The sequence below is a fragment of the Schistocerca gregaria genome, chromosome 7 (assembly GCF_023897955.1).
Source record: "Schistocerca gregaria isolate iqSchGreg1 chromosome 7, iqSchGreg1.2, whole genome shotgun sequence".
In the NCBI taxonomy this organism is placed as follows: Eukaryota; Metazoa; Arthropoda; class Insecta; order Orthoptera; family Acrididae; genus Schistocerca; species Schistocerca gregaria.
In genome coordinates, this window is record NC_064926.1 from 438,780,987 (window position 1) to 438,803,182 (window position 22,196).

At 41.8% G+C, this 22,196-nt stretch overlaps 1 protein-coding gene across 1 annotated transcript in view; it reads left to right on the top strand.

The window, feature by feature from the left end:
• The window catches only part of LOC126282419 (A disintegrin and metalloproteinase with thrombospondin motifs 12-like), a 1,083,163-nt gene that overhangs the window by 490,548 nt on the left and 570,419 nt on the right, over positions 1-22,196 (top strand). The window contains exon 4 of the mRNA XM_049982077.1: positions 1,229-1,497. Coding sequence (XP_049838034.1) covers positions 1,229-1,497 — 269 coding nt within the window. The remainder of the gene's footprint in view (positions 1-1,228; positions 1,498-22,196) is intronic.

Consider the following 22,196-nt stretch of genomic DNA (forward strand, 5'->3'; position numbering starts at 1 on the left):
ACTCTAACACGCCATTTCTCCAACCAAGGCTCAGCCACTCTGAGTGCAGTCTGTAGGCGTGACGTAATGTTTGATGATTTCCAATCTTGCGCAAGGATGGCTGTGTCATCCGCGTAGATTGCCATCGTTTTGTTGTGTGTGGTTGGGAGATCGTTTATGTAGAGGTTGAACATTAGGGGCCCTAGGCTGCTTCCCTGGGGTACTCCCGCGTATATACCGCGTCGTGTTGATTGTTTTCCCTGCACGTCAGTGTTGAAACTCCTGTCTGTGAGGTATGAGTGTATTAGACGCAGCAGCCCGTCGAGGAATCCCGCGTCGCTGAGTTTGCGGATGAGGCCGTTGTGCCATAGACGATCGAAAACCTTTTAGATGTCCAGGAACACCGCCCCTGTAGCTTTGTTTATGTTGAAGGCATATGTTATGTGTTCAACGACCCGCAGGAGTTGTTGTCTTGTGGAGTGGTGATTCCTGAAGCCGAAATGCTCCGGTCTCAGGATGTCATTTGTTATGCAGTGCCTAGTGTGCGTTTGAGAATCACCTTCTCAACAATCTTACTGAGCGAGCTCAGAAGGCTGATGGGTCGGTAATTATGTGGGAGGCTGTGATCTTTCCCCGGCCTCCTGAACATCAGGACCTTGGCCGTCTTCCAAAAGGCGGGGAAGTGTTGGTGTTTTAGTATGGCATTCGTTATGTGTGTTAGGTACCCAGTTGCTTCATCCGCGAACTCCTGGAGGACACGGTTTTGAATGCCACCATGACTAGGGGCTTTCCTATCAGCGGAATGCATTATAGCCCAGGAGACTTCGGCTGTGCTAGCGTACCGAATGTCGTCGCGCGATGGTTGGGCTAGAATGCGAGTAACCTCTTGGTCAGTAGCAAGTGTGAACATTGGATCTGATGGTACCAGGTTCGGTGTGACGCCATCCAAGCTCTGTTTGACTCAACGCCCAGGCGTATCAAGGCCGTTATTACGGCCAGTGGTTGTCCTGGGTGCTGATTTCTCAAGATCTATCCAGCCAAATTGCGTGAAAATGTAATCACATGTCTGTTCTAGTATAATATATTTTTCCAATGAATACCCGTTTATCATCTGCATTTCTTCTTGGTGTAGCAATTGTAATGGGCAGTAGTGTACTTCCGCATTTATCCTTGTCGAAGACCCTGTGCAAGTGTCGTTTACGGCCGGAGAGTGGTCCCAGCTGATGGACGTGTTGGGTTGTGCCTGCAGGGGCGTACTCGGGCCGGCGAGGCGAGGTGGTGCACCCGCGGCGCGTGGACAGCAGCGGCGCGCACCTGTCGCACGACGTGCGCCACGGCCAGGGCTCGGGCGTGCTGCACGTGTGGCTGCCTGCTGGCGGGCGCGGCCTGCTGCTCGAGCTGCGACCCAGCCGGCGCTTCGTGGGCGCCGCGCTGCGCCGCTCCGCAGACTGCCACTACCGTGGCGCCGTCCGCGGGCAGCCAGGGTCCGTCGTCGCCGTCTCCACCTGCCGAGGCCTGGTCAGTGCCCCAGCGCAGCCGCCACTAACTCTGCTGGCCCGCCACACACACTCCAAGCTATGCTAAACACTGCCGTATACCGGAAGCATTATTCCTGTCCACATCTTCACACACAGAAGTGACAATATTTTGAACATGGCTGCACCACAGCAACGGTTACAGAGCGTTGTTATTGTCGTGGTCTTCAGTCCTGAGACTGGTTTGATGCAGCTCTCCACGCTACTCTATCCTGTGCAAGCTTCTTCATCTCCCAGTACCTACTGCAGCCTACATCCTTCTCAATCTGCTTAGTGTATTCGTCTCTTGGTCTCCCTCTACGATTTTTACCCTCCACGCTGCGCTCCAATGCAAAATTTGTGATCCCTTGATGCCTCAGAATATGTCCTACCAACCGATCCCTTCTTCTAGTCAAGTTGTGCCACAAATTTCTCTTCTCCCCAATTCAATACCTCCTCATTAGTTATGTGATTTACCCATCTAATCTTCAGCATACTGCTGAAGCACCACATTTCAAAAACTTCTATTCTCTTCTTGTCTAAACTATTTATCGTCCATGTTTCACTTCCATACATGGCTACACTCCATACAAATACTTTCAGAAACGACTTCCTGACACTTAAAACAATTCTCGTTGTTAGCAAATTTCTCTTCTTCAGAAACGCTTTCCTTGCCATTGCCAGTCTACATTTTATGTCTTCTCTACATCGACCATCATCAGTTATTTTGCTCCCCAAATAACAAAATTGGTTTACTACTTTAAGTGTCTCATTTCCTAATCTAATTTCCTCAGCATCACACGACTTAATTCGACTACATTCCATTATCCTCGTTTTGCTTTTGTCGATGTTCATCTTATACCCTCCTTTCAAGACACTGTCCATCCCGTTCAACTGCTCTTCCAAGTCCTTTGCTGTCTCTGACAGAATTACAATGTCATCGGCAAACCTCAAAGTTTTTATTTCTTCTCCATGGATTTTAATACCTACCCCGAACTTTTCTTTTGTTTCCTTTACTGCTTGCTCAATATACAGATTGAATAGCAACGGGGAGAGGTTACAACCCTGTCTCACTCCCTTCCCAACCACTGCTTTCCTTTCATGCCCCTCGACTCTTATAACTGCCATCTGGTTTCTGTACAAATTGTAAATAGCCTTTCGCTCCCTGTATTTTTTCCCCCTGCCACCTTCAGAATATGAAAGAGAGTATTCCAGTCAACATTGTCAAAAGCTTTATCTAGATCTGCTAATGCTAGAAACGTACGTTTGCCTTTCCTTAATGTTTCTTCTGTGATAAGTCGTAGGGTCAGTATTGCCTCATGTGTTCCAACATTTCTACGGAATCCATACTGATCCTCCCCGAGGTCGGCTTCTACCAGTTTTTCCATTCGTCTGTAAAGAATTCGCGTTAGTATTTTGCAGCTGTGACTTATTAAACTGATAGTTCGGTAATTTTCACATCTGTCAACACCTGCTTTCTTTGTGATTGGAATTACTACATTCTTCTTGAAGTCGGAGGGAATTTCGCCTGTCTCATACATCTTGCTCACCAGATGGTAGAGTTTTGTTAGGCCTGTTACAGAACAGTACGAATAAAGGACAGCCAACAAGTAGCGTAAATAGTGGTTCTCTAATAACGTCTACCACAGTTTCGACGCATCTAAACCCGTCTTCTTCAGAAGGACAGACAATTTCACATTAGCAATTCACTCAGTGAAAGCAACGGTCTGTACGTCCACATTTAAAAATCAAGGCCCCTGGAATCAAGGGCTTATCACATCAGTAAAAAAATCCGACTATGTTAGTGACAATATTACGTAAAGCAAAGTTGGCATACACCATATAGTGGAGATGCTGAGTAGTACATAGGCACAACAAAAACACTATTACAGTATAAGCTCTCGGCCAATAAGGACTTTGTCGAAAATACACCCCCCGCCCCCTCCCCTCACACACACGACTAGCAACTAAAGCCACACTCAGTGGCTTCACCTGCCGGATGCTACAGTCATTGTATGGGAGTTGCGTTTTTGTGTGTGTGGACATGGCTGCACCACAGCAACGGCTACAAAACAATAGGGATAAAAGACAGCCAACAAGTAGCGTAGATGGTGGTTCTCTAATAACCTCGACCACGGTTTCGACGGATCTAAATACGTCTTCTACGGATTGGATAGGATTGTTTGGGGGAAGAGACCAAGCGCCGAGGTCATCTGTCTCATCGGATTAGGAAAGGACGGGGACGTAAGTCGGCCGTGCCGTTTCAAAGGAATTATCCCGCCATTTGCCTGGAGCCACTGAGGGAAATCACGGAAAACCTAAATCAGGATGGCCGGACACGGGATTGAACCGTCGTCCTGTCGAATGCGAGTCCAGTGTGCTAACCACTGCGTCACCTGTTCGGTTCTTCAGATGGACACACAATTTCATTAGCAATTCTCTCAGTAAAAGCAACAGTCTGTAAGTCCACATTTAAAAATCAATGCCCCTAGAATCAAGAGCTTATCACATCAATAAAAAATCACTTAGAATAACAGACAATATTACGAAAAGGAAGGTTGCCATTTATCATATAGCGGAGATGCTGAGTAGCAGATAGGCTCAACAAAAAGACTGTCACAATATAAGCTTTTGGTCAATAGGGCCTTTGTCGAAAGTAGGCGACGTACACACACACAAACAAACGCAACTCACACTCACACAAACAAACGCAACTCACACACACACACACACACACACACACACACACACACACACACACACACACACGCACGCACACGCACGCACATGACTAGCAGCTGAAGCCACTGAGTGCGAGTCATGTGTGAGTCATGAGTCATGAGGCTACAGTCATGTTTGCAGTCATGTGCGTGCGAGTTGCGTTTGTGTGTGTGTGTGTGTGTACGTTTCTGTCGTCTATTTTCGACAAAGGCCTTATTGTTGAACTCTTATATTGCGACAGTCTTTTTACTGCGCCTATCTGCGACTCAGAATCACCGCTACATAGCGAGTGGCAACTGTCAATCACGTAATATTGTTACATTCCATCCTGGATTTTCCATTGTTAGACCGTGTTAGTAGCTACATGCCGACTAGTAGCAGGCAGCTACATATCTACATATGGGATGGTTGTCTATGTGAATAATTATACATTGTGGTTCGTTGGTACTTACGTCTAGTTTGATATGACATCCATATTGCATCTGTAGTGAACAGTCATTGTGTAATTCACATTGATTACTTGACATACCGTAATTAGAAACGTATGGAATACGTCTCGACACGTATTTGACCGTTAGTTTACTATAAAGTATTATTTGAGATTTATTTGACAGTCGTTTACTAAAATTAGTTTAGCAATGAATGTCATATTTCACTGACTGGATTTTGTTGTGAATTATACCTTTGGTCTGAGTATGTGTTGTTGTCACGTAATCACTACTAATTAGACAGTGACTGTTTACTATAGATGCAGTATGGACGTCAAATCAAACTAGACGAAGTACCAATGTCAAATTACAACGTATAATTATTCACAAAGACAACCACCACATATGTAGATAATCTCGTACATGTTGTATCCGCAGATTTCTTGAGAATGACAATAAAGGTGAAATAGCTGAATATTAAACTTATTGCATGTAGTCTGGACCTTTCGTTTTCAAAATGTTCTGGATTCACTTTTCACAGTATAAAACTTTACAAAAACTGTCATAGAAACTCAGTCGGTACATAAGTAGCATAAGTCACCGCTTGTATTTATGTCTACCTACCTTTGTGATGCTTCGTTACCACGTGGCACATATGCGGCGGACTATAGGAGAGCTGTTAAGGCTTTTTTTCTTTTTACTTCTGTAATTATGTTATCCAAAATGAAGAAAGATTTCAAGCAATTCACTTTTATAAGACGAATACAGAAACATTACGATTGATTTTCAGAATAACAAGAAGACTTATTTGCATACAGCTAATATATTAAATGCTCTTAAATAAAAACAATTAAATATATGTAAATGCAGGGTGGCGCACGAAATGTGTTACCAATTGTTTCTGTCACAATTTACGACGCACATTAGATATCCCGCTGGGATCTCTACACCAGTACCAGCAGAGCTTGGAAAAACAAATGAGTTACGAAATGACGTGTAATTCACGATAATGGCCCTAGGAGACTAGTAAGCAGCAATGGCTGACAATGGAAGACTGACGACACAGCAACGATCGGCAATTGTGTTACTTTTTCATGAAACGAAAAGCCTTGTTGTGACTCAGAGGTATTTTCGACAACAGTTTAACACACGATGGGTCCCTTGCAAGAAGACCATCCACAGGTTGTACGATAAATTTGTACAGGAAGGAACAGTATTGGAAGCGCAGAGACCTCGGCCTAAGCCTATTTGTTCACCGGAGAATATTGAAGCGGTACGAGTTGCTGTACAGAGAAGTCCTGGGAAATCGTGTAGAAAGGCAGCAGTGCAACTGGGAATATCCAGACGCTCCGTTCAACGCATTCTTAAAAGTGACCTCCATATCTACCCATACAAGATGACCTGTGCATAGAAGCTTGCAGTGAATTTACGAAGACATGTGCTATAGGGTAATCACTAACTTCAATGTTCGTTTGAAGGAAGTTAGGAAACGAAATGGTGGACATATTGAGCATGTGCTGAGTTAGAACAAATCTCCATGGACGGCTCTTCATTGTAGTATATGTTCCTTCAGATTGTTTGGCAATAAAGTTAATATTAAAAAACAAAGTGGTAACACATTTCGTGCGCCACCCTGTAGTTTGTAACGTTTCGGAATCTCCATAAATCCGACAAAACACTAAAGTAACATTTTTCTCTAAATTTTTGCATTATAGCAGATAAAGTGTTAAGTTTGACATAAACATTCTGGTAACTAGCTAAGGCATGGAAAATTCCTTCCCCTTCCAGGTTGTAAGCAATTCTCTGTGATGTATTGCCAGTGGTTGCATGACTTATAGCCGATGGCTACTTGGTTATTCCTTAGTCGCACCGTCCATTGCGTTTCAGTTCTGGTAAAATATCTCACTTCTAATTTACCGTGTGTAAAGGCTATTGCTGTCTGCCTGATACTGGTTGAATTGAAAAATATTAAACACGTTAATATTATACACTATACACTTTAACATGTGGCTATATACCTTAAATATGAGAACAATTTACCTACATACCACGCAAGAACTTTCTCATATAATGAGTGGAAATCCTGAATGTAAGCAAGTAGTAAAGGAAACAAAGCATAAATTTGGAAAAGGAAACCCATGTTCAGGTGTTCAGGAAGAAGAAATAAAAGGCTTGTCTTTTGTCGAGGACATTGTATTTAGGTCAGACATAGCAAAGAATTTAGAAGAGCAGTTAAACGGAATTGATAGTGTTATGAAGATTTACAAGATGACCGTCAACAAAAGTAAAACAGGGCTACTGAAAAGTAGTTGAATTCAGTCAGGTGATGCTGAGTGAATGAAATAAGGAAACGAAGGGGTAAAAGTTATAAATGATTTTTGCTATTTGGGCAACATAATAACCGATGGTGAACGAAGTAGAGAGGATTGAAAATGCAGACTGGCAACAGCAAGAAAGGCATTTCTGAAGAAGCTAAATTTGTCTGCATCAAATATAGATTTAAGTCTTAGGAAGTTTTTCTGAAGGTACTTATCTGAACTGTAGCCTTGTGCAGAAATGAAATGTGAACGATAAGCAGTTCAGACAAGAAGAGAACAGAAGCTTTTGAAATGTACTGCTACAGTGAGTCATCCACACTAAGTCCTTCTGTTACATCTACACCACTATTCGGTTCTCTACTTAACGACAAGTCGCACATTCAAACAGCATCGATGCCTGACTCCTGTATAGTAGATTTCACAGGCAATTTGCTTAGATTAGAAAAAATAAAATGGAGGCTTCTACAATATACTGCAAGAAGTGTTCACCAATTAATGTTTAAGTATACGCATGTGTTCACAGAGATGTGTACTAAATACAAAGTTGAATATATAATTTCACGTACTCGAATCCGCGTGAACGAACTTGTATCAGTCGGTGCAACCTTTTTCTACCCAGGTCAATCTGTTGTCGGTTGCTTGCCGTGTGCCGAGGTAAAGGTGAAGGGTGGTGTCTTGTGCACATTATAGTGACAGGATGGTTCTGGATGGTATGGCTGCTTATTGATTGTTACTGTCCAACACTGAATTTCCAAACAATTTGTTGCGATGTGGTGCGTCTGTACTCTGCTACAATGCGTGAAAGACAAAGGCAGACCGATGTCATTAGAACGTTGAAGTGTCTGCGGGTTCGGCATATCTCATAACTTTTCCCATGGGTCAGTCAGACCTGTGACTATCAGTCTTGTCTTCTCCTAGACGTTCAGTGTCTCCTGTTAGTTGGATTTGGTGTGAGGTACGCACAACTGAGCAAACATTGAAATAATTTAAAAATTAGACGTAATGTAATTCTACCACGTGGTGTTGGTGTGGATTACGAGTTAGGATGGCTCAGAAGAAGGATACTCATTCAAAAAGCCTGGGGTGAAAGAATGTTTTCTTCTCAGGTACCTATGTTTCTGTACATTCTAACTAGAAGTATAATGGTGTTTTCTGGCTCAAAACGTAGTCACCATCAATTGTAGAGAGGCCTAAAGATGATTGATTGTATCACCGAAACGTGCACAAATAAGTAAAAACTATTACAATTAGATGAAAGTATTATAAATTGCCATAAATATGCAGCTGCTGTCCCAATTCCAATCAGAAAATGAATGTACGGGAACAGTACTTGAGATACATAGGTGAGTTCCCCGCTTTTTTCTGACTGTATGTGAATGCTAATTTCATAAAACACCGCGAAGATTTTTATATTGTATTTGATTAGAAGAAAAACTGATTAACGAGTTACAGCTACGAAAAATAAGTTTTCCGACCGTAAGTACTTTGTGCTACCTGTGCGAAGTAGAGTAGAGCAGAGTAGTTATATGTACAGGGATTGTAGAAATTACGGACACATCGCGAAAAATGCAAGCTTTAATGTAAATCCAGATGCCAGCTCAGCCAGCAAGTTTCACTGTTATACCTGACCAGGGATGGCACCTATACAGTGTTGTCAATACGATACAAGTTTAAGTCGTGGCCAGAACAGTGTTTTACGTAGTTTTGAGTGCATTATGTAGGAAATGAGTGAATTCAGACTTCAGGAAGATGTTAGTACTCGTAGGTTGGTGCCTTCGCAATCAAGGTAGCCGAAGTATTTGGTGTTTCGAGAGGCGCCGTTTCGAAGATTTACACTGCATACAGGGAAAGCCAAAAAACGTCACCAGCCGTCACCCGCGAAGTCACAACGCGAACAAAAATGTGTGTTGTGTGATTGTGACTGAAGGTCATTCTAGAATATTTTGATTATAAATTCGAAGACCACAACTGCAGAAGTCACTGCAGAACTGAATATCGAACTCGCGAACCCTGCCAGCAACAAAACAACACGAAGGGAAGTCCATGAGTTGGGAATTGCAGGGTGAGCTAGAATTCCAAAATTACTTGTCCGTGATTCGAATGCCAAAAAAATGATAACGCCTTGCCGATGCAACAAAATATGGACTGTGGAGCAATAGGGGATAGTCGTTTGGTAGAATGTCAGTCCCGTGGCACAGTCTGTTCCGCAGTGGTGATGCTGTGTGCCAAGACGACACGGCCCCTATTCACACAGCTCGTACCGTCCAGGTCTGGTTTTGTGAGCACCCGGATGAATTGTCGCATTAACCTCTGCCAACACTTTCCGTCCGGTATCGATAATGTGAAGATTTTTGCCTTACTTTAGAGATAAGTTCGGAGTAGGTATTAAAATCCATGGAGAAGAAATGAAAACTTTGCCGATGACATTGTAATTCTGTCAGAGACAGCAAAGGACTTGGAAGAGCAGTTGAACGGAATGGACAGTGTCTTGAAAGGAGGGTATAAGATGAACATCAACAAAAGCAAAACGAGGATAATGGAATGTAATCGAATTAAGTCGGGTGATGCTGAGGGAATTAGATTAGGGAATGAGACACTTAAAGTAGTAAAGCAGTTTTGATATTTGGGGAGCAAAATAACTGATGATGGTAGAAGTAGAGAGGATATAAAATGTAGACTGGCAATGGCAAGGAAAGCGTTTCTGAAGAAGAGGAATCTGTTAACAGCAAGTATAGATTTAAGTGTCATGAAGTGGTTTCTGAAAGTATTTGTATGGAGTGTAGCCATGTCTGGAAGTGAAACGTGGACGATAAATAGTTTGGACAAGAAGAGAATAGAAGCTTTCGAAATGTGGTGCTGCAGAAGAATGCTGAAGATTAGATGGGTAGATCTCATAACTCATGCGGAGGTATTGAGTAGAACTGGGGAGAAGAGGAGCTTGTGGCACAACTTGACTAGAAGAAGGGATCGGTTGGTAGGACATGTTCTCAGACATCGAGGGATCATCAATTTAGTATTGGAGAGCAGCGTGGAGGGTAAAAATCGTAGAGGGAGACCAAGAGATGAATACACTGAGCAGATTCAGAAGGATGTAGACTGCAGTACGTACTGGGAGGTGAAGAAGCTTGCACAGGAGAGAGTAGCATGGAGAGCTGCATCAAACCAGTCTCAGGACTGAAGACCACAACAACAACATTGGAGATAAGGATGCGTGGTCGCTATCCACCTATATCGTCGACATGAATTTGCCACTATTTCGCAGGAAGAATGGTAGAAAATTACCTTGAAAATCATGCAGGTCCTGGAAGGTGTTTCGAATGCTAACAGTTTTCGTGCACCGTATTAGGCATGACAATGTGTTCTGTTTGTAGTGTTTCCGTATTTTTGTCCATCCCTTGAAACTGCATTAGCTGCGAAAAGTCTTACAATTAATATTGGCTGGAAGGTCATTAACATATATGAGCAGCATGGGTCGCTGGCCACGCTGGTCGAGCGGTTCTAGGCGCTTCAGTAAGGAACCGCGTTTATTTATTTATTTATTTATTGTTCCGTGGGACCAAATTAAGGAGAAGTCTCCATGGTCATGGAAGGAGTCAATACATGAAATTATAACACGATATTAGAAACAGATAAAATGAAGTATTAAAACAAACATATTCAGGTAACAAGTCGTAAATTTAAATAAAGAAAATTAACAATGTAACACTGGAATTTGCTTAATATTTTAGCTCTCCCAGGAGCTCCTCGACCGAATGGAAGGAGTGAGCCATGAAGAAACTCTTCAGTTTAGACTTAAAAGAGTTTGGGCTACTGCTAAGATTTTTGAGTTTTTGTGGTAGCTTATTGAAAATGGATGCATCAGAATACTGCACTCCTTTCTGCACAAGAGTCAAGGAAGTGCATTCCACATGCACATTGGATTTCTGCCTAGTATTAACTGAGTGAAAGCGTGACACGATCGCAGGTTCAAATCCTGCCTCGGGCATGGATGTGTGTGATGTCCTTAGGTTAGTTAGGTTTAAGTAGTTCTAAGTTCTAGGGGAGTGATGACCTCAGATGTTAAGTCCCATAGTTCTCAGAACCATTTGAACCAGCATGGGTCCCAACATGCTTCCTTGAGGCACATATGAAGTTGACTCTACGTCAGTCGATTTTCATCTATCCGCGTTAAAATCCTACATCCTTTCTTTCATCTAAATCCTCGAAACAGCGTGTCTATAAGTTAGATGGATTTACATTTGGTGTCATCACCCCAAGTCGAGCGCCCAGTCGGCTGCTAAGTCCGGGTGACGCATCCCGTGACACGAGGGTGGCGCGTTGCACGGCGAAGCGGTCCTGAGCTGGCGGATGCCGGCCGGGCCAGTGACCTGGGGCCGCGGCGGCGGCGGCGGCAGCGGCAGCGCCAGTGTCTGGTGACGCTGAGACCAGACCCGGCCAGCCGCGATAGCGCTTCCCAGAGCGGCCGGGCGTCGCGGGTTGCCTACCCACCTGGCCGCAGGCTGTCCGACAGGTGCGAACGCTTGCTAGCCCAGCATACGTGGGAGACTTTGATGGCCTAGAAAAACGGGTCTACTGCGTCAAATGGTGCCAAATTTTCGGCATCCTCAGAAAAAATTATCTGTTTTGTTCCGCTAGTGGTCCCTTCTTTTTTTGTGTTTAGGAAGGACATTCAGTAATTAAAAGAGACAAACTGACGAAGTATTAAAACAGTTCGTAGTAGTTTTAGACTTTCATGACTGGCATCACTGCTGAGAACACCTGCCAAAAAAAATTGTTTTGTTTATAACATCAATATTACACTTAAGTATGTCGTGTCCGCCTCAAGTTTCCACAATAGTTAAGCAACGTTCAGTGATCAGTTGTGCTTTAGGAAAGTGAAACTCCGGCTTAAATGTTTTCGCGAATAATTTTACATTATGGTGAAAGTTGTATGAACGGTAAATTTTTTTATAAGTAGGTGGATTATTTCGAAAACGATCGAACCTCGATGACTGGCCAGCTAAGGTGTCAACTCCTTCGCTGGAAACCCTCACTGATGACGTTTTTGGTGGAGACCGACATATTAAAATTGAACATATAGTTAAAACAGTTGCAGTATGTGTTGGTGCAATTCATAGCTTCATCAGGAACAAGCTCAAGAACAGCAAAACAAGTGGAAGGTGGATCCGAAAGCGTTAACACAACAAGATACGTAAACAGGGTTCAAAGTGTGACCAGATTTGCAAGAACACTCTGAAAAGGAAAGAGATCTTTTTCTAAACAAAATTTTCTTTTGTTTGGTCCACTCGAGGAATGGAAAAAGTTCAGCAAAAATAAGAAAGTCCAAGAATTTGTTGGAAAATGGGCCAAACAAAATGACAGAAACGTCTTTGCATCAGGTACCAAAAAACCTCATTCATCGTTGGAATATGTATATTAATATCGATGATAATTACAGGGAATAGGGAAAATAATGTGCACATTTGTACTTAACTTTTGAATGATTTATTAATAAGGGGTTGGATCTCCTTCTGCCCGTCATACAGCTTCGCTTCTTCTTCGAATACTGGTAAGCCACGATTGTATAGTCTCCAGTGGAATATTATGCCAATCTTCAGTCAGACCCTCTTCTAATTCTTGTAGTGACGAGAGAGGCTGAAACCTGCTCCGGAGTCTGCGCTCCAATACCGCCCACAAGGGTTCGATAATGTTCAAGATCGTGAACTGTGCTGGCCAGGGAAGATGCTGCACTTCAGCTGCATGCTCGTCATACCACGATTCTACTGTTCTGGCTGTGTAAATGGGTGCATTATCGTCTTGAAATACGGCATCATTGATGGGGAAGAGCATTTGAATCATGGGGTACACCTGATCACCTAAAATGTTCATATAATTGTTAGCTGTAACAAGACTTTTGAGAATAATGATCGGCCCAGTAGAATACCATGATATGGCGGCCGACATCATCACACTTTTGCTTCGAAACGTAACCGTTGGAATCGAGAAATCAGGTTTGTAGGCTTCTTTTGGCGTTCTCCAGACGTAAACCCGCCCCTATGTTGGAAATAACGAAATCGAATTGACTCGTCTGACCATATGACGTGTTTTCACTGATCGGCCGTCCAGGATATATGCTCCTGCCACCGTGTTTTACGCTTGTTTGCGTTGGTTGTCGTCACTAACCAATATTCGCTTTATTCATTTCTCGGCTTATAGTGTCGATAGATACGGGTCTCGAATATAGCTATTGAGCTCTGCAGTCACTTTGGCCGCCGTGGTTTTGTGTTGTGTTGACACTATTCGTACTAGCGTACGATGATCTCTGCCATTTAGTTTTGATTTGAGCCCGCTATTACTTTTACACGATGACGTGTAGGCTGTCATGACTGTTGAAACGGTTGCTCTGGAAACATTCAATACGTTGGCTGTCTTGGTTACTGATGCTTTAACTGATCGGGCTTCCACAATCTGTCCTCTTTGGAACTGGTTTAGGTATTTCACTGAAACAGCCTCTATTGCAGATACGAAGTGTGCACTACTCGTAAACAACCTGCACTGATGCCTAGTCCGTACTGAACAAGCACAGTCCAGCGCGACGCGTGCCTTACTGGCATTGTCGAACGACAAGCAGAACCATCCATTAGTACCATTGTTCACATTATTTTTCCTATACCCTATACATTAAGAAGAAGTGAGAGTCCCATTTTGTAAAAATACACAGCTTTTTCTTCTGCATCTCTTCGATTACTGAATGTCCGTAGTAGTACGATTCTATGCGTTTTGAGCATGTGTTGCATCATCAGACGTATTTCGTTTCATGCACATGAAAGCAAAATTACAGAAGTACTCGAACATAATTAACTATGTAATAATTTACAAACTGTTGACAGTGTAATCTTCATGCAGTCGATCCTTGTGTGAAGCAGCACAGATCAAGGGCTGGGTCCAGAGTTTCTCACTTTCATCTCACCCCCTCCTCCTACCTCTCCATCAAATATAATTTGCTGTCAGCCTCAAATTCAACATACCACAGTTGCCTACTATTTGGTAATAATAACAACATATATAAAATGTTTTAGTGTAACAATAAACTAATTACATTAATACTTACCACATGGCTTTCGCGTCGAGCTTGGTGGCCTAGTGGTAAAGTGCGAGACTGTAAATCGTAAAGTTTCGAGATCCTATCGCAGTCGGACACCAGAATATTTCCGTCTGCCGTTACGCTAGTCTTCAACTGATGTGAAGATATGCCAGGAACGACACGTCCTTTAGGTTCGACATTAACCTGCACGGGAAAACTCTGAGGAGCAAATCTCCATGCTTATGGGAAGTATTAGTACATGAAATTAACATAGATAAAATAAAACGTAAATGAATTTCATACAGATGACGAGCTGCGAGTATATTCTAGTGTAATCAACAATATTACAAAGGAATTAGCTCTTTTTTCAGAAACTTCTCGATGTATTAGAAGGAGTGATTCATGAGGAAATTCTTCAGGTTAGACTTGATGTGTGAGGATTACTGCTAAGAGTTTTTTTATCCTTTTGGTAGCTTATTGCAAATGGACGCAGCAGAACACAAGACGCCATTCCGAACTTGAGTCAAGGAAGTGCGATCCAAATGCAGACTGTATTTCTGCATAGTACTAACTGAATGGAAGATCCAAATTCTTGGGAATAAGTTCGTATTGTTAACTACAAACGACGTTAAAAAATTAAATATTTCAAAATCGAATTAATTTTTCGCTTTAGCATAACATACAAGGATAATAATTAACAAGATGTAAAATCCAAGTATTCATTCACTCTTATCAGTATTTCACTGTAGAATGTGGCTATGGGAGCCTTTTGTTGTTTCTTTAAGTCATATCCGCCTACGGTCACGATAGTCAGTGTTGCTGTTATTATTTTGTCCCTTTTCCTTCCTGTCTTGCCTTTTCGACTTCGTATTGTTTGCTGCTGCTACCTATAGACCTAAATACGGTATCGGATTTATTTTATACAGCAGGTATGCCCAGCCTATTAACGGACGCTCCGTTATCTAGCTGGAACGCTCTCAGCAGCCATTCACACTGAAAACCCATCCGTGTAGGCCAAGCCTCAAGCAAGCAACTGGGAAGTGGCCTGTGTTATACATAGCTGGCAACTTTGTGGAGTTCCTTCCATGTTGAAATTGTTTTCTGCTACTTCATTTTCCGAAAATTATCTGAGAAATTTGGAAATTGATATACGTAAAAATATAAAAGCTTTTAGTTAAATGTTTTTCTTTCTTTGGGGGGGGGGGAGGAGTTTATGAGCCCCATGACCCCTCCCCACAGACGCTCTTGTATCCACACCAGGGTGAGAAAATGGAAAGTGACTGGTTCCCAAATTATCAAATACTTAATATTAGGTTATTTCAGTAACTCTTGCTGTGATATCCATGAAATAAAAATACGTTATGGTGAGCAAAACATGCTCGAAACGCGTGGCAATGTACCACATATAAAAATAGACTAATAGCGGAAGAAAGCACGTAAGTTATTCACTACTGTCCAGGTACCAAAACTATGGTCACCATCGATCCTCAGCAAAATTGGTAGTTGACATAGGGAAACATCGGCAATACACAATATGAACAAAAATCAGGAGGAAACAGCATGAATGGAAGAACGGCAGCGCCGGCCGCGGTGGTCTCGCGGTTCTAGGCGCGCAGTCCGGAACCGTGGGACTGCTACGGTCGCAGGTTCGAATCCTGCCTCGGGCATGGATGTGTGTGATGTCCTTAGGTTAGTTAGGTTTAAGTAGTTCTAAGTTCTAGGGGACTAATGACCACAGCAGTTGAGTCCCATAGTGCTCAGAGCCATTTGAACCATTTGAAGAACGGCAGCAAAGGCGTTGGACTGAATAGGACGTAAGGTAGGCACGCTCTCGCTCCTCACTACTCTTCACTCTGCCTGTTGAAAAGCAGTTAAGAACATAAAAATAAAATACTTAACACTGTGATTGAATTACAAGGTGTAAAGGTGCCAATGATAAGATTCGCTGCTATCGTCAGTGAACGTGAAGAAGAACTGCAGGACCGTTTGAATGAAATGAATACTTTACTGCTATCGAACATAGGCTTTAATTTAAAAATTTCCTAGAAATGTAGGTCTGGAACAAGGTATTTTACGGAAGTGACTGTGGGATTGTGACAAAAGCTCAAAATAACAGAACGGAAGAATTTAGGTAGTAGTTTTACTGAAAATAGTTGATACTATGTGAAGTGATAAAAAAAGTACAATCAGCGATGAAAGGAATGCATAAAAATATTAATTAAGATATTGGGGAATAATCTCCACAGCGATAGGGAAAACTTTAAAGAGGATAAATATGGGGAAAATATTGGAATGTATTCAACAAGTAAATGAGGACTTGGATGCAACTGATACAGAATGTAAAACGAAGCTTCTTTAAAGTAACTCATCATTGGTAAAGTTAATTATATTGTTCATTTCATGGTTGTGTCCATTTCCAATGTTACCTTTTACATCTACATACAAATCATCTATATCATTACTCCGCAATCCACAATTGCGAATTTGCCGGTGTGTTCATAGAGCCACTTTCAGACTATTTTTCGACCGTTCCACTTTCGAATAGCACGCGAAAAAAATGAATACCTAAATCTTTTTGTGTGAGCTCTGATTTCTCCTGTTGTAATGAAACAGGAGGAATTAGATGGTCATTTCTCCCTATGTTGTTGGGAGTCAATAAAATATTTTCGCATTCGGAGCAAAAAGCTGGTGATTGAAATTTCGTGAAAAGAAATCGCCACTACCATTAACGCCTTGATGTTAATGACTGAAACTACTAACACGTGTACCAAACCCATGTCAGTGCCTCAACTGTTTCACGATAACACAGAACGAAATGATCGTCTTTGAAATTTTCTGATGTTCTCCGTCGATCATATCTGGTACATACCCCGTACCCCGCAGCAGTACTTCAAAAGAGTACAGGCAAGAATCGTGTAGGTAATCTCTTGAGTAGTTTTGTGTCTTCTGTTTTGTCAATGAAATGCCGTGTTTGATTCAACTTCGCTACAATTCTTTGTTATGGTCCCAGTTTAAACTATTCGCGATTGTAATCTTTAGATATTTAGGTGAATCGACAACCTTCAAATTTGTGTGATTTATGATGTAACCGAAATTACTCAATTTTTTAAGTACTCATGTGGAGGACCTCACACATTTTACTGTTTATATTGTTTAGGAACGGGTATTTTTGCTTAATAATTTTGCAATTATTTTGATCTTCTTATGACTTCTCTAGACGGGCCTATGAACCTGTCTTGGAGTAACCCAGCTATTACTCCGGTTTATGAAATATTAATTTAAATTTGATAAAGTAAATTTCATTTGTTGTACCTTTTATATTAGGGTTTATCAGAATTTTGGTATTTATTTACTTACAGTCAGTTATTACTGCGAACCATGAGATTTCTGTAAGGAAACCACGAATCCAGCCTATGACGGTATTCCGTAGGCACGCAATTCGATTAGAAGTCGCTTGTGGTGAACGGTGTCAAAAGCCTTCTGGAAATCTACACACATGAAATCAACTACCAAAAAAAAAATGTTTAAATGTGTGTGAAATCTGATGGGACTTAACTGCTAAGGTCATCAGACCCTAAGCTTACACACTACTTAACCTAAATTATCCTAGGGACAAACACAAACACCCATGCCCGAGATAGGACTCGAACCTCCGCCGGGACCAGCCGCACAGTCCATGACTGCAGCGTCTGAGACCGCTCGGCTAATCCCGCGCGGCCAAATCAACTCTAGATTATATGTCGATCACTCTCATTATTTTGTCTGAATAAATATTCAGTTGTGTTTCACAAGAACGATATTTTCTGAATTCGTGATGGTTATGTGAAATAGATGGTTTTCATCGAGGTATTTCGCAACGTTCGAATATAGTATATGTTACAAAGTCCTACTGCAAATTATTGTCAATGATATTGACCTATAACTCAGCGGATTACTTCTGTTTACTTTGGCGTGTACTGGTGAAATCCCGTGTAACTTCCCTGTGGTTAGATATGGATCTTTCGTCAAGTATTAACCTTGGAGTGCTAACTAATAATGTTGATTTCACTCCTTGAATGTCCAGATCATTCCTGGTTATCATTAACTTCTGAGTTGCTTTATATCACATTCCATCCTCCATGGAACGCTTTCTTTCTCATGTTTCTCATTCTCGATTACGTGATTCAGGGAAGTAGCTTACTTGAGAGGTCAATTTGAACATAGCAAATTTTAAAGAGAAAACGCGAATCGCATTGTTTCCATCAATTACGCTAGCTCTTGTCTTATCGTATTATGAAGATGCAGTAATCATCACCATCATCAGAAATTCGAATCGATTGTGTATAAAAGCCACTTCCAGGTTTCTTCATGCCTTACGCCCTTCATCATATTGCTATTTCACATTTTCTAATGTTATCAACCCATGTTGTGTTTTCTTATCTTTATACTTTCTTATCTCTCGTAATCCAGCAAAAACTTCCCTTGATCCAGATGCCATCTATTTGCAGTCCTCTGACATAATTGACGTGCTGTTAGCTGTAGAAGTCGTTGAATAATAAAAAGATTATATGACGATTGTACACGAGAAACCTTGAAAATATAACAAAATAGTGCTCTCCATTAAATGTTATACATAACTGACTTAGCTTAGGTTTAGCAGCATTTTCCAACGTTGAATAATAGTTCAGTGCGTTTTCATTCAAAATGCAAAAAAGTTCTGTTTCAGGTTAAAGCGGATCACGAATAAATTACAGCAGAAATTAGCCAAAAAGAAAAGAAAGATGAGACCAATACGGCAAAAATGTAAATAGTGAAGTGGAGAAACTATCCGCTAATCACAGGCTTAAAAAAAAATGCTGCTGAATTATGTAGAGAGAATTTTGCCATTAGCTGCTCGTGTTGCTCCTCCAGCGACAATTTGCTATGCCCATCCATGGCGTCTGCATTGTCGATGTTTTCTGATCAGGTTATATCTACTCAGGCATTCTGTTACGAGACGAGGATGATTCGTTCCTCACAGGTAACTACCGCCCTTTCAAGCGGACAGAATGCAAAGCAACATCATTGTAATTTAAGACACGCATCACTCCTAATGTGAAAATGTCTCCATAGCTTCGAGGCACAATGTCAGTGGGTCGTTAGCGCCAGCAGTGAGAAGCAGCACAACGGAAGATAGCTGTCGGGCATGGCAGCCTGTTGAATTATACATACGCGGCGCTGGTCCGTGTTTCATGCTCATTCTGAATGCTTTTCCTTAGTGTACACGCGATACTCTGCAATTAGCTGCCTCACAGTTATCACGGCATGATCTGCCGCCATCACTGTCGTGTTAGAATTGGAGTTACGTCCGGCGACGTAAATGATACGTCAATAAAACTGCTCTCTGCGGTAGCTGCTGGACTGCTAGAGACAGGAACCGCCGCGACTCTGTCATTATTCATCTTTTTTTTTCTTTTAGTAGTTAAAGATCTGCACATGGAATGACTTCAAATGGAATATTTAGTGCGCTTTTTAGCCAGTGAATAAACGACTTGTCAATAAAGAAGGTGGTCAGGGCGCGTTCTTTAAGGGATATGAGAACGTTTCCATTGTTTGCCGTTTCGTCCTGAAATATTTATGGAACCTTTGTGCTTCTACTTATAGGTGCCACATCTCTAATTTTGAGTAATTACTCTGAACGTCCTGAATATGTCATCCAGAAATTGTACAAGTCTTCATAAAGATGTGCTCGACAAGTAAAGAAATTTATACTAAACATTCTGTCCCAGAATTTGTGAGCAATTTTCCGAAATAACTGCTGTTGATCTTCTGTATCAATGTACTGTAAGCAATACAGAGCATAAAGTTTTATTTGATACAGAGCTTAAAACTCTTTGGCTCCAGTGATTTTTCTTTGTAATACCAAGTAGGAGATATGACATTACAATGAAAATTATTCCTCATACACTGACGACAAAAAAATCGCAACACTAAGAAGCAGTCTTACATGAACAGCAAAAGTGTAGGGAGCGACTAACTTTCTTCCTTTCATAATTTTGTCGAAGGCGTCTGTGTGAAAAAGTTTTGTAAGCGTTCCAAATTGCGTATAAAGCTTGCTACAAGTCACTAAGTACTCTGTCTCAAATACTGGATGAATATTGTCCAAGTTTTTGTACATTTGCGATCTGTATGCTTTGCAGGACGCTGAAACACCGTAAGGAAGTTCAGTAATTGATGTGGTCATTGAGTAGCCTGAAAAAAAAAATGATGCTTCCACTTTCTGCCTTTAGGGGAAAATATGGCGCTGTAAACACTCAGCCGGCCAGGTGGCCGAGCGGTTCTAGGCGGTAGTCTGGAAACACGCGACCGCTATGGTCGCAGGTTCTAATCGTGCCTCGAGCATGGGTGTATGTGATGTCCTCAGGTTAGTTATGTTTAAGTAGTTCTAAGTTCTAGGGGGACTGATGACCTCAGCAGTTAAGTACCGTAGTGCTCAGAGCCATTTGAGCCAATTGTAAACACTCAGAATGTCAGCTGTTTAGTGTTTCGGCAACAGTGGGCTGTTTGTCATTTGGCGACCCGTGTTGATATATTGTGTTGATGTCTGAAAGATCGTGTCTACCAGCGCTGTATCCTTATCCTTTCTGATCTGAAGATTAGCATATGACGACATATCGCTCGGATTACACTGGATATATTACGGGCATGGTATGTTACATATTTTCACCTGTGGTTGAATGTGGAACTAATATTATTTGCAGCATATTCCGGAAGGTCACCGGTTAATGAAAGTACTTACGATGTGTGGTGCTAGGCTTTCCCGGCAATCAACTATTTGCACTTCTAACATTTTGCGTGGCGTCTGTCTATTCTATATCGTGTCTCCCTACCACTTTCGCGCAACGACGCTCTGAGCGTGTTTTTTAGGGAATTGACTAGTTTGAACCTGGGACCTGATGCTGGTAAGGAGACGCCAGACCACACATGACATGTAGAATTCAGAAGAGTTCAGTGAGACTAGCGATGATAAAACCAAATACTTAATGATTTCAGCGTCAGCTCCACTGCACTCCCAGTAAAAGAATCTTAATACTAACTAAATTTAGTCGAAAGGGTTCAAGGCTTTCCTGTTTTTAATAGCTGGTAAAATAACGTAGAAAAAGCAGTTAAGTTTACCATTGGAAATTTTATTCTACTCACAAAACATTGTTTATAAATTGCACTATTGATAAAAGGAGATGTTTCAATACAGGATGGTAAAAACCAACTGCGTTCAACAAAAGTGTGAACGAATATTCCCTGAATATGTTTCCAAGTTCTACAATGGATCGAAGGATGACCTATGCCATATCACATCTATAATCTATGTTTAAATTAAGTTTCACAAAAGAGAAAACTATCAAAATGGTCTACAGTGACCCTCAATTATCTTTAATTACTTATCTAACTTGTCGTAAATTACAGTGGCTGATGTGGCTTCTCAATAACTATATACCAGAAAAATCATCGCGTTTCAGATTTTTACTTCAAGTGGCTAATGTGAACACCATGAGCTTTAATTGACGATTGACACTAGTATTACGCAAAAAGGAGATGTAACAGATCAGACTTCTGCAGTTCTGAGTGAAGCTTTACGCGCTGTTATGCGGCATTGCGTGCGCTCATTACCTTGTCGGTGTTCGTCAGGGGGCGGCGGACATTACAGCTCTGCTCACCTCGCTGTCTCGGAAGCAACTCCTCTCTAACTTCTCCTTACCACAATTTACCGAAGTTGGTTTAAAAAAAAACTATCTGGCTGTGTTTTTATCTGACCAATCAGGGTCTCAATGTTAACCTTAAGCTCTGTCTACAAAAATTCTGTCTTTCCAATGAGAAACGTTATACTTTTCGTGGTGGGGCAATGTTTTTAAAGCTTGCAACGTAACAGAGACGCAAAAAAGTCTCACCCTAAAACTTGCAGCTGGTGTGGTCCTTTTAGCATTATCGTAAGATCTATACTGTTCTTCTGGAGGGCTCTACCTTTTAACATGGGCTGGGGGGTGGTCCTAACGCTTAGCTGGAAACGTGGGTGTCCGTCCATCCCTTATCGTAGGACCTTCCAGCTTAACACGGTTCTGCTCTCGGCTTCTGTTCTCGTTTCTCCCCTCGGAACTGCGTCTGTCTCACGGTGGGAAGGTATGACATGCATTTAGGCATTCTTGTGTTAGTCTGTGGT